The 12,538-nt window shown below is 44.0% G+C and overlaps 1 protein-coding gene across 1 annotated transcript; it reads right to left on the bottom strand.

Annotated features, from left to right (window-relative positions):
* Positions 1 to 2,290: 2,290 nt before the first annotated feature.
* LOC144324884 (vomeronasal type-2 receptor 26-like) lies at positions 2,291 to 11,293 on the bottom strand. The gene is made up of 5 exons (XM_077923589.1): positions 11,267 to 11,293; positions 9,145 to 9,945; positions 4,316 to 4,546; positions 3,959 to 4,085; positions 2,291 to 3,189 (listed from the first exon to the last, which is right to left on the bottom strand). Exons 1-5 carry the CDS (start codon positions 11,291 to 11,293, stop codon positions 2,291 to 2,293), a joined length of 2,085 nt encoding a protein of 694 aa, XP_077779715.1.
* Positions 11,294 to 12,538: the final 1,245 nt, after the last annotated feature.

Raw genomic sequence — 12,538 nt, 5'->3', positions numbered from 1 at the left:
TGTCTAAACATCTGTTACTACACAATTGTAAATAGACCTACTCAGTGGATTACTAAATATCTCAATAAAGACCTAGGTAGAGTGCATTCCAGCAACGCAATCTGGAATTTAAGGTTGTGCCCTTCCAATTGTGATGTGCCTGGTATAATGACAATTTGAGTAAGCCCAATGATTGCCATGGAAGCCATGGACTCTCAACTGGGCTCAGTGGCAAACTCTGAATGACTATGTTCCTACAAAACCATGCCAGAGACCACCTCTGCCACCTCAGTCAGGGGAGTTGCTCCACCTCCTTCAAACATTTTGGTTGCCCCTTTGTGAACCATGGACTTGTGGGGTTGGAAGGGACCCCAATGCCTGTCCTACACCTTATCATCCAGGTTCATTGGCTGGGATTGATGGGAGTTGGAGAGTCCTGAAACATCTCAAGGGCCATGGGTTCCTGTGCATAGTTTTATACACTTCTATTCATGCCCACCCCCAGTTGCTTCTTTCCTTGGGAGAGGTGACATCGGTCACACCCACACCAGTCAATTAAAGCACACAGGCTTCCCCCAAAGGATCCTGGGAGCTGAATGACAAAGGCTGTACCTCAGCCGCAGAGCATCTGCTCTGCATGCAGAGGTCCTAGGCTTGATCCCTAATGTCATTTCCAGGAGCCGCACCGGAAACTTTGAGGAGCCAATGCCATCTAGACAACACTGAGCCTACATGGACCAATGCTTTGACTCAATATGAGGCACCTTACTACCTTCCTAGTTTAACCCTCAGAGCTACAGTCCCTGGACCCTTAAACTACAGCTCCCAGGATTCTTCGGGGGTATACATAGGCTTTTAATGTATGGTGTTGGTGGAGCCATTTTATATTTTTCCCTTGCCCTTGGGATGCACCCATGCTGGGGTTTGGGAATTGCAAACACTTGTGTGAGCTGCGCTCTGGACCCACAGTTTAGGATTCTACTTTTGGAATAAACACAGCGTTTCTGGAACCAGAAAATTTTAACCGTGCAGCAAAAGTGAGGGTTTCAAACCTAATCAAAGCAGTAGGATGGTGTTCTAATTGAGAAAAGGGCTTGCTCCCGCAAACCGTAGAGGCATGTTGCAATCCCCTTTGATTATGATGGCACACACTTGCCACCACCAACACCTTTGTGGTGACAAAGATTTGTCTGCAGCCACAGTCAAAGGCGATTGCGACACACCTCTCCGGTTTCCAGGAGATCCCCAGCAGTTTTAAATGGGCAACTGTGCTTTAAACTGTTTGGGAATCTGGTTTCTAAGCCAAAGGGGGGGCACTCCCCCCAAATCAATTCAGTTGACAACTTCTTAAGCAGCTTAGGAGACTCAGCTATGAGTAATGTGCAGTCTAACTCAAGATAGAAGAGCCTGGTACAGGAATGTTTTCAAACAGCAATGGGCAACTCCATAGTTGCTACTATTGAAGACTCGGGAATCAGAAACTTTAAGAGGTCTACTGCAAATTATCTATTTCCTCCATATCACAAGCGAGCTAAGGGAACATTGATGACAATGCTCTTGGACATATGTCTTACCATATACATAAAGGTAAAGGTACCCCTGCCCGTACGGGCCAGTCTTGACAGACTCTGGGGTTGTGCGCCCATCTCACTCAAGAGGCCGAGGGCCAGCGCTGTCCGGAGACACTTCCGGGTCACGTGGCCAGCGTGACAAGCTGCATCTGGCGAGCCAGCGCAGCACACGGAAACGCCGTTTACCTTCCCGCCAGTAAGCGGTCCCTATTTATCTACTTGCACCTGGGGGTGCTTTCGAACTGCTAGGTTGGCAGGCGCTGGGACCGAGCAACGGGAGCGCACCCCGCCGCGGGGATTCGAACCACCGACCTTTCGATCGGCAAGCCCTAGGCGCTGAGGCTTTTACCCACAGTGCCACCCGCGTCCCCTACCATATACATAGTCAGCTGCAAATTGCAGTGAGAGGAAACTGCTTGGCTATGCAGTGGGGGGTGTTATTGGGGTGTTGTTTTTATTTTGATTATATATTTTGTGGTTTTATACTTTGATTTTGTTCTGTGAACTGCCCAGGGACCTCCTGGTATAGGGTGGTATACAAATTCAATAGATAAGAAGAAGAATATGCATGGGTGCACACACACATATTTGTGGGGTTTACTGGAACCTTCTGGAAAATGATATATATTTTTTAATCCCAACAACTAGCTGTGATTCTGGTCAAGATTCTGGTGCGGACTTTAAGCTCTACAATTCTATGATTCTATGGTAGCCATAGAGTTATGAATCATATGTCCTGTTTAGCTTTTTCTTGTCAGATGCTCTTTCATGTTCAGATCTGGCCTCAGTATAATAATGTAGCACTTGGGAATGAAGATGCAGCCCAGGAGTCCAGCACTGGAGGCCAAGATAGAGAAGATCTGCACGGCTACCATGTATTTCCCCTTTGTGCTCAGGTAGGTGGGCACAAAGGAGAGCCAAACACTGCAGAAGACCAGCATGCTGAAGGTGATCAGCTTGGCTTCATTGAAGGACCCTGGAAGCTTCCTGGCCAGGAAAGCCACCGTGAAGCAGATGGAGGCCAGGAATCCCATGTAGCTGAGGGAGCCATAAAACATGAACACAGACCCTTCATTGCATTGCAGGATGATTTCTCCAAGCTGGGAATGTATGTCAGAATCTGGGAATGGAGGAGAGGCCCCCAGCCAGATGGTGCAGATGAGAACTTGGACACTGGAACAGGAAAGGACAATGAAGTTGGCCAGACTCTTCCCCAGCCATCTCCTTACCCTGTTCCCTGGCTTTGTGGCCAGGAAGGCCAGCACCACAGTGATGGTTTTTGCCAACACAGAAGAGACAGCAACTGAGAAGATATTGCTGAATGCTGTTTGACGAAGAAGGCAGGTGGCTTTCCTAGGCTGACCGATGAAGAGGAAGGAGGACAAAAAGGAAAGCAGGAGAGAGATGAGGAGGATGTAGGAGAGGTCCCTGTTGTTGGCTTTGACTATGGGAGTTTCTTTGTATTTAATGAAGATTCCTAACACAAAGCCTGTGGTTAAGGATAAGAAGAGAGAAAGGGAAGCTAGGAGGCTCCCCAAATATTCCTCATAGGACAGGAAGGTGATCGCTTTGGGGACACATCGATCTCGGTCCTCACTTGGATGCTGATCTTCTGGACAACTGGTGCATTCATCAGCATCTGCATAGAAGAAAAGACACTTCAGTATCCTAATATCAGTCACACATCTACAGTGGTCTTATGCTGTTTCAATTCTGAGGAAAGGTGGGCATCTGGGAGAAATCAGGAAAGATGTTTGTTTTGTAGTTGAAGGAGAGAGGCAAACATTCACAGCCAGAAAAGACTCGATCAATCAACTCATTCCACTGGCTTCTCTTAAAACACGATGCTTTGATCTTATTGAGCAGTACTTATATCCTTGAGGTTTCATATGAGTTAATCTTTATTGATGAATAGGTGGATTTGAAAGATGTTTCACCTGTCCAACTGTAAAACTATACGGATTATGTAGTAGAAGTCAAAATGAGAAATGAGAAAATAACACTATAAAAACCACAAATCAAAATTTTCTAGAAAAGCTACCATCATTAAATACAGGTTAATTCTACATGCTTGACCACATGGGCAAATAAAATTTCCTGGTGCTGGGGGTGGGAACAGGGGAGCCCTCCCTGAAGAGGGTATTTCCTTCATGAGGTGCCATTACATAAATACCACAAATTAAAATTCTGTAGAGGAGCTAACATCATTAAATACAGATTAATAATACATGATTGAGCACATGGACAAATAAAATTTCCTGGTGCTGTGGGTGGGAGACACTGAAGGCTGGAAATAGGGGAGCCCTCCCTGAAGAGGGTATTTCTTTCATGAGGTGCCATTACTAACATCATGTTTGGAGTGACTCAGAAATTAGCCCCATCCTCCTATCCAAGGTCCTTACCCCTACCTTCCTGAGTGGAGATGGTTCCTTCTGAACAGGGAGCACAATCATAACAGCACGGCGGCTTCCCTTCCTGAACCTTTTTGGCAAATCCTGGGAGACAGCTTTCTGTGCATCTTGAACGAGGCACTATCTAGACATAAAGAGATTGAGCACCAGGGAGAAAGTGTCAGTAGCATTTGTGCCTTTGGATTAAAGTATATACATGTTTACTCAAGAGCAGGTCTCAGTAATCTCAGCGGGACTTAGCTCCAGGGAAGTGAGCACAAGATTGCAGTCCAAGCATCATATGTACTATTCAAAATGTTGTTAGAGCGTGGCAGATGCCATAGTTAATAAAATGACAGATATAATTTCTCATACCTTCTGAAATAGATTGGGCCACACAATTGCTTCCGGATTAATGGTGAACTTCATATTTGAGGACCCCTGTCTCTCTATTCTCCCAGTCTTCACTCTAGCAAGAGAACTGTTGGGAAACAGCACCAGATTCACAATATCGAAATCAGCGGCCACTGCCCCATCCTCATCCAAGTACTGTCCATCAGCTGAAGTATTAGTATAGAAGCGGACTTCTTTCAAGAAAGGATGAAGCTAGAATGACAGAGGAAACTCCAGCACTGAGAGAACATAAAACCATGTTGGTTAAGTCACCACTAATTATTTTGCATCCTTATCTTCTTTCAATAAGGCGCATCTCTCATCTGGACTTATAGCAATTGTGATAGATTATTAGGCCCCCTCATTCTGCTTCTGCATATTAGGGATGACCAAAGTCAACATTATTACATACAGGAAAGGTTGATTAAGATGTTGGGGGAAATATGGATAGAATGATCAAGATGGCGTTATTAAGGGCAAAACACTAAGTTCTAATAAAGATAAAGTCATCTTTCTATTGCATAATAATAATAATAATAATTTATTATTTATACCCCGCCCATCTGGCTGGGCTTCCCCAGCCACTCTGGGTGGCTTCCAAAAAAAATATTAAAATACTGTAATACATAAAGCATTAAAAGCTTCCCTAAACAGGGCTGCCTTCAGATGTCTTGTAAAAGTCTGGTAGTTGTTGTTCTCTTTGATATCTGATGGGAGAGTGTTCCACAGGGAGGGCGCACTATCGAGAAGGCCCTCTGCCTGGTTCCCTGTAACTTGGCTTCTCGCAGTGAGGGACCCGCCAGAAGGCCCTCGGTGCTGGATCTCAGTGTCCGGGTAGAACGATGGGGGTGGAGACACTCCTTCAGATATACTGGACCGATGCCGTTTTGGGCTTTAAAGGTAAGCACCAACACTTTGAATTGTGCTCGGAAACGTACTGGGAGCCAATGTAGGTCTTTCAAGACCGGTGTTATATGGTCTCGGTGGCCGCTCCCAGTCACCAGTCTAGCTGCCGCATTCTGGATTAGTTGTAGTTTCCGGGTCACCTTCAAAGGTAGCCCCACATAGAGCACATTGCAGTAGTCCAAGCGGGAGATAACCAGAGCATGCACCACTCTGGCGAGGCAGTCCGCAGGCAGATAGGGTCTCAGCCTACGTACCAGTTGGAGCTGGTAAACAGCTGCCCTGGACATAGATTTGACCTGTGCTTCCATGGACAGCTGTGAGTCCAAAATGACTCCCAGGCTACGCACCTGGTCCTTCAGGGGCACAGTTACCCCATTCAGGACCAGGGAATCCTCCACACCTGCCCGCCTCCTGTCCCCCAAAAACAGTACTTCTGTCTTGTCAGGATTCAACCTCAATCTGTTAACCGCCATCCATCCTCCAACCACCTCCAGACAGGATCCTCTTTTCCCTATAATAATCGCATAAAGGAAATTGTATAAAGTAGACTATCCAGTGGTATTGATTACCCTGAAACTCAAAGATTGTAAGGAAGGTTAGAGATTCCCTCCATTTGTTGTGAGGTTGCAAAAGCTTGTAAATGTACTGTTGCCTAATGGTAGTCTAAAATGTTCTTGTCTTGTCCTAGTATGCTTATTAATTTTTTTAAAAAAAGATTTAGGTCTATTCCTCAGCAATCTGATGCTTTCAGGGTTAAATCCCTGTGTGCTAAGAAGAAAATTTCCAGGAGATTGCCTGGTTCTTTTTAATTCTAGAAATATAGTTAGAGTGCTTCAGACATATCATTAGAAAGGTCTTGAAATAGGGAGGGAGCTGAAGAAAAGGAAGAGATGGAAGAAGAGGAAGAAGAGAACAAACAGCAGGGGGGATGGAAGCAGAGGAGTAAACAAGACTTAATTGAAAATGGATCTTAGAATTCTTAAATGGAATATAAATTGATTAAATAATAAATTGAAACGGAATAAAGTTGCGCACATTTTGACAAAACTTGCAGGGAACACATATAAAAAGACAACACAGAAAATTATTAATAAATAAAGGGACAAAAATCCATTTCTTCTGATAAAAAAAAGATGGGTAATGATGTATGTTAATCCCAAATTAGACCCCAAACCATCTTTAAAATAAAAGATGCAGAATGGTGGCAATTAAAGTGAATCTAGATGGGGAATCAGGGATGCGGGTGGCACTGTGGGTTAAACCACAGACCCTAGGGCTTGCCAATCAGAAGGTCAGCGGTTCGAATCCCCACAATGGGGTGAGCTCCCGTTGCTCGGTCCCTGCTCCTGCCAACCTAGCAGTTCGAAAGCATGAAGTGCAAGTAGATAAATAGGTACCACTCCGGCAAGAAGGTAAATGTTTAATAGGTTATTGTATTTAATATTCTGTTGGAAGCCGCCCAGAGTGGCTGAGGAAACCCAGCCAGATGGGCGAGGTATAAATAATAAATTATTATTATTATATAAACTGTGTTTCTGTGCGCTGCTCTGGTTCGCCAGAAGCCTAGTCATGCAGGCCAAATGACCCGGAAGCTGTACGCCGGCTCCCTCGGCCAGTAAAGCAAGATGAGCGACTGGACCTAATGGTCAGGGGTCCCTTTACCTTTATATGGGGAATCAATTATTCTAGGGGGAGTTTGCGCTCCCAATGAAGAGAAAACGGACTTGGAAGAGAAAGGTTTTGACTTGTGTGATAATAAAGTAATAATGATGGGTGACTTCAATGGTGGTGTTTTGCTTGATGTACATAAAAATATAAGGAAAAAAGAGTCAAGAGAAGGGAAACTACCAATTGCATTTTTTAAATATGGTGTTAAATTTTGATCTAATTGATTTATGGTGACTTTAGCATCCATTAGAAAGCCAATTCACATCCCCCCCCCCCCAGCACATATAATTCCTTTAGCAGAATAAACTACCTTTGGGGTAGAGAAACAGATCTAAGTGTAGTGTGGGATGCCAGCAAGGCTGTAATGAGATGTTTCTTAATTCAGCAAAGTGACGCAGGGACGTGTCTGTAGCTCTTGCCGAGCGAAGTGAGTAAAACTGGCCCCACGGACCTGGGCGCCAGATGAAGTGAAGGACATGAGGCAGGAGTTGATAATGCAGGTGACCTGTGCAGAAGCAAGCTGCCAGCTAGCTCTGTGGGGGCTCCTTTTATTGCCACAATATGCAAACTCAGGCAGATACATTTGGACTGTGACCTTTACACATCTTCCAGTCCCAAGATCATGAGGTGGTACAAAGTTATTTTGGCACCTGTTTCCACCGCGTCATTTTCCCCTTGCACAATGTATGATGAAGGAGACAAAGGTCTCAGAGACAAAGGTCACAGACAGGACACGGCAGACTACTGAGACCGCAAAAGGTTAGACAGAGGGCAAGATGTTCAGACAGCTGTGGCTTTATCTGTGAGGGGGAGTGTGCCCCGCACCCCAAGGTCACGCGTGCAGACAGCTGAAACTGCCTGCGGGCGGGAGTGTTCTCCACAACCCAGCGATCATTCCTACACTTAGTTCTCAAACTACTTGGAACCCGAACACTTCAAACCCAAAAATAAGTGTTCCGGTTTTGGAACTTTTTTCGGAAGCCACACTTCCGTTTTCCTAGTGAGGGAAGGCGGGCCAGGCAGCAGGTGAGCAGGCACCTGCCACCCTCCAGTGCTGGGTCCGTCTGCTGCTGCCACAACAACAATCATCCCCTCCTCCAGTTCTGGCGGACCCAGCACTGAGTGAGGGAAGGCTGGACCGGGGCAGCAAGCAAGCAGGCAACAGATGATGCCACACACACCCCAGTCTGCTCCCCTTCTGAGAGATCCCCGCCTCCATTCCTGCTTGCAGGCAAGTAGGAGTGGGATCAGGCAGCTCAGCTGAGGAGCACCTGGCTGCCTTCAGGTGGTGCAGGGGCTCTCAGATGCAGCTTCTGTGCTGCCTCCACCTTCCCCAACCCCAGCAACTATTCAGCCTGGCTGCCTTCATGGGGTCAGTAATATCCAAGGCAACACGATGACCAAATACAATGATACAATATCTTCTTCAGCAAAGAGGAAGGATACCTTTGGTTTTATTTCACGTTATTTTGACATTATAGTTTATGTGTATAGTTCATAATATTTTGAGTTTATTATAGTTACCATGTATATGCAGGTCATTGTTTTAATATTCTTTTACAGTTTATGGAGCATTTTTGTATCCTTCTGCTGTGCTGAAGAAAGAATTCCACGAAAACAGTGGGTATGTCCGGAATCACTGTTCACAGCGTCTACTTCGACAGCGTTGGACGCCATAAACAAAGCTTTATAGGCTGTTTGCACCAGATAAGAATCTGATACATTGCTTCTTTCAGAGACTTGCATAGTCTTCAAAGACTTTCAGAGACTTATAAGACTTAAGTTTATTTGGTTTTATGTTTTCAAGAGAATCCATTAAGAGTGCATAATTTGTGACTTTCAGAGATTCAGAAGTTTTCTGTTTATATGATTTATATATTTAATATCATATAAAGAGTGCATGTTGATATTGTATCATTGTATTTGGTCATTGTGTTGCCTTGGATATTACTGACTACTGTTTGCAACACAGGGGTTAAATTTTTTGGTGCCTTCATGGGGTTGCAGGGGATCCGGTGCAAAGGTGGAGGGCCCTAGGGCTGCATTAAAAAAAAACCATGGAAACTTTCCAGAAAATCACAAGGCCAAGAATCTTGAAACTTGTGAAAAAGCAGCAACAAACTGAAAAAAGCAAACCAACTGCAAATGAATCAAAATCACAAGAAAACATAAAACAACACTGAATCTGGCTGACAGTAAGAAATTTTACAATCCTTTGCAAAATGGAACGGACATACCTGCCATGACGATAACCTTTGAACTTCCAACCTGCCTCCTCCTCTTCCTCCTCCCACAACTGAAATCCGCTTTGATCTGGATGAATATGCTGCATTTAAGGCCTGAGCCACAACTTGGATATTCAAGTAATTGATGTAGCTGTCTTGCGACTGAATTCTTTCCATTTCTTCTTGGGGCAGCAACTGCAGATCCTCCTTCTCCCTGCATTTTGTTAAGCCCCTCAGAGACAAGGCATGCTTTGAATATGAACAATCAAATACTTTTACCATGCAGCTTGGACTAGTTGGGGACATTGGCTCATAGTAGTCCTTTTTCGTCCTTTTTTTAGTCTTCATTACAAAGGACAAAGAGCCATGCACATACGGGAAGCAGTCAGTATCACATAAGGAGAATTTGTTCTGAAGACCTGTGGTTATCCAGACTTTCCCTCCACTCTGTACCCTTTGAAATAAGGATTCCACCTCTATGATTATAAAAAGTCCATACTGAGAGTCTGCAGTGTAAACAAATACATTGACTTCTCTCCACATGGCAGGTAGTTCATGGGGTATCCAGAGCCAAGTCTTATGTACAACTCTTTCTGTGAAGGCAATACAAATATCCCTTTTGATCATCAGAGGCACCAAGGTACTCAGGGACCTTTCTCCGTTGTCATTGTCTGGAGCAAAGAGGCCGACCCACGTCCACCGGAAATGAAGGAGGAGTTGGACCACCCCCTGGTACTGAGTTTCTTGCTTTGGGGTCATCCAGTAGACAAACGGGAACTGGACTTTATCATTAAGAACAAAGCCATAACTGAGCTGGTGAGGAAAGAAAAAGAGACTGGTGGTTTGATTTCCAGGACTAAGATTGGATACTTCTATGTGAAAGATGATGGTAAATTCAATAGGGCACACCTCACAAATGGGTGTATATATATATATATATATATATATATATATATATATATATATTTTGAAGCAGTTTTTCTACTGTTTAACCGCAATAGTCTCTAAGCAGTTTCAAAAGATGCAATCCAAAAAAATCAAGAAGGTAAAATTTTCAAATCAAACTTCAATTAAATTGCCTGCTGAAATAAAATAAAATTATAAAATACTTCAGTAGGCCCCAGAAAGTCAATAGCGAAGTGGTCTGCCAATCCTCAACTGGAAAGGAGTTTGATAACATTGGGTCCATAACACTGAACACATGGCTCCTGTTGGATACAAACTCTGCATCTCAGCCATTGGGAACCACTAACAGTGATTGGGCCACTAGAGCACACTTTATAGCAGTAGAGTTACATGCTGGCAATAGAGTGCATTGCAGTAATGGAGCCTTGAGTCACCAATGCATGGATCACCATGTCCACACTGCATCAAACACAGCAGAGGACCCTCAGTCAACCAGCTACAAATCCCCCTAACAGTTACCTCCTTCAGCCCAAACTTCTCTGCAAGTATATTATCAGGGATGTTTTCAAAAGTCTTACTGAAATCAAGATACACTACGTCCACAGAATTCCCCTGATCCACCGTGCTTGTAACTCTATCAAAAATATGCTTTACCTACAGAACGTAACTTGAAAACAACCAGAATCACATTCACTTAGTTGCATAACTCTTATACTGGTCCCAATATATGGGATAATAACGTCGATTACAAATATATTGCATTCTGAGCTAAAAACAGATCTCCATCTCTTCTCCACTGAAGCCCCTATTCAGGCTCAGGCAGTTTGATAGAGACAGAGAGAAAACACAACCATTCTCTTCAGCAGCTAAGAAAAAAGAGCACCCTACCCAATAGGGATGCCTCCCAGGTTAGCATATACATAGATGAGCTAAACACCTTGTGATACAACCAATGAAAGTTTCCAGTTATGCTTCACAATATACAAAACAGACACATTATGCATTTCCCATTTCAATGTACATTAAACAATTGTACTTACATGCAAAAGGTTCCAGGCTCAATTTATTTCTATATGGCTCTTCACCTCATGAAAGACAATGTTTCAAAGCAGTGTACAATGTAAGGTAAGCAATACAATCAGTTACATTATCCTAAGTTTTCCCTACAGTCTGACTAGGTGAGGTGACATATGTTGCCTGGTGTGTTGGACCTGAACCCAGTTCCTACCTGTGGGATCTTGTAGATGCCCAACATGCTTGCAATGTGTGTGGAGATGTCGGATTCACCTGCTTCAAGAACAGCCAACAGCTTTTTCTGTCTTCCACACCTGTAGTTTGGAATACTGATTTCCCCGCAAGAAAACAGGTCTATCAGGGCATCAGAAGTCATTCTTCCATGAAAACAGGTATCATACATGCTGAAGCCAAGGGTGGTGTTTGGTAAGAGTTTGGGATTATCATTGATATCCTGAACAGCAAGGGCGAATGACAGAACGTGTGAGCTCCTCACAATCTCCCATCTGCAAAAATAGTGTGTCACACAGTTACCCTCTATCCAGTTACAAAAGACTGTTTATATATGTAACAACAGCTGCAAGGGTGCTACTAGCCCAAAGATGGAAAGAAGAACTAATTTCGACTAGGGAGGAATGGCTAGCCAAGCTTCTGGACTACACCAAAATGGCAAAGCTAACCGGGAGACTCAGGAACCAAGACAAGGACTTTAAAAAAGAATGGGGGAATTTTATAATTTACTTAGAAGACCGTTGCAAGCAAATCAAAACTTTAGCTGGACTCTAAGAATCACTTCTAAAGTGATGAAGATTATGGATAATTTGGAAAATGAAAATTGTGGGGAACGTATGCATATGTAAATTTAAATTCTGTTACAAGGACCCATTGTAGGGGATGGGGGGAATCTCATGAATTGATTATATAAATTGTTTGACTGTAGATTTCTAATGATAAAACCAAATCAAATATTTCACACAAAGCTAGACTACCAGAAAACAGGGGTAACACAGGTATATCTAGGGAACTGGAGAGGAGCTAGGAGCAGAAATAAATCCCATTAATACATCAGTACTTACAGCACAATTCTCTTGAAGGGGCTACTGGAAAAGGTAAAGTATTGCTGCTTTTGAAAGAATCTTGGAGATATGATTCCACCAATGAGGTGGTCTGCTGGCCGGTAAAAATTCACAGGAGAATTTACATCACCGATGAAAATCGGTGGGCACTTTACCCTCTGCTGCAACCCATAGGTTGTGAGAGACATCACCAGAAACAGTGTTATCATTCTGGGTCTCTTGTCAAAGGGGGATTGAGGGGAAGGGCCAAAAATTCAGTGGACAAGCATCTTCTTTTGCACCCAGAAGGTGTGAAATGCAATCCTGACTCACCTTTCCAGGCAGGGCTGAGGATGTCCCCTTCCGGGAAAGCTGTTGCCAGTCAGCAGATGATACAGATCTCAAAGGCAGCTTCCTATGTTCTGATTAAG

The sequence above is a fragment of the Podarcis muralis genome, chromosome 2 (genome assembly GCF_964188315.1).
Source record: "Podarcis muralis chromosome 2, rPodMur119.hap1.1, whole genome shotgun sequence".
Taxonomy (NCBI): domain Eukaryota; kingdom Metazoa; phylum Chordata; class Lepidosauria; order Squamata; family Lacertidae; genus Podarcis; species Podarcis muralis.
The sequence above is the reverse complement of the archived record's forward strand: the minus strand, read 5'-3'. Positions and strand labels throughout refer to the sequence as shown.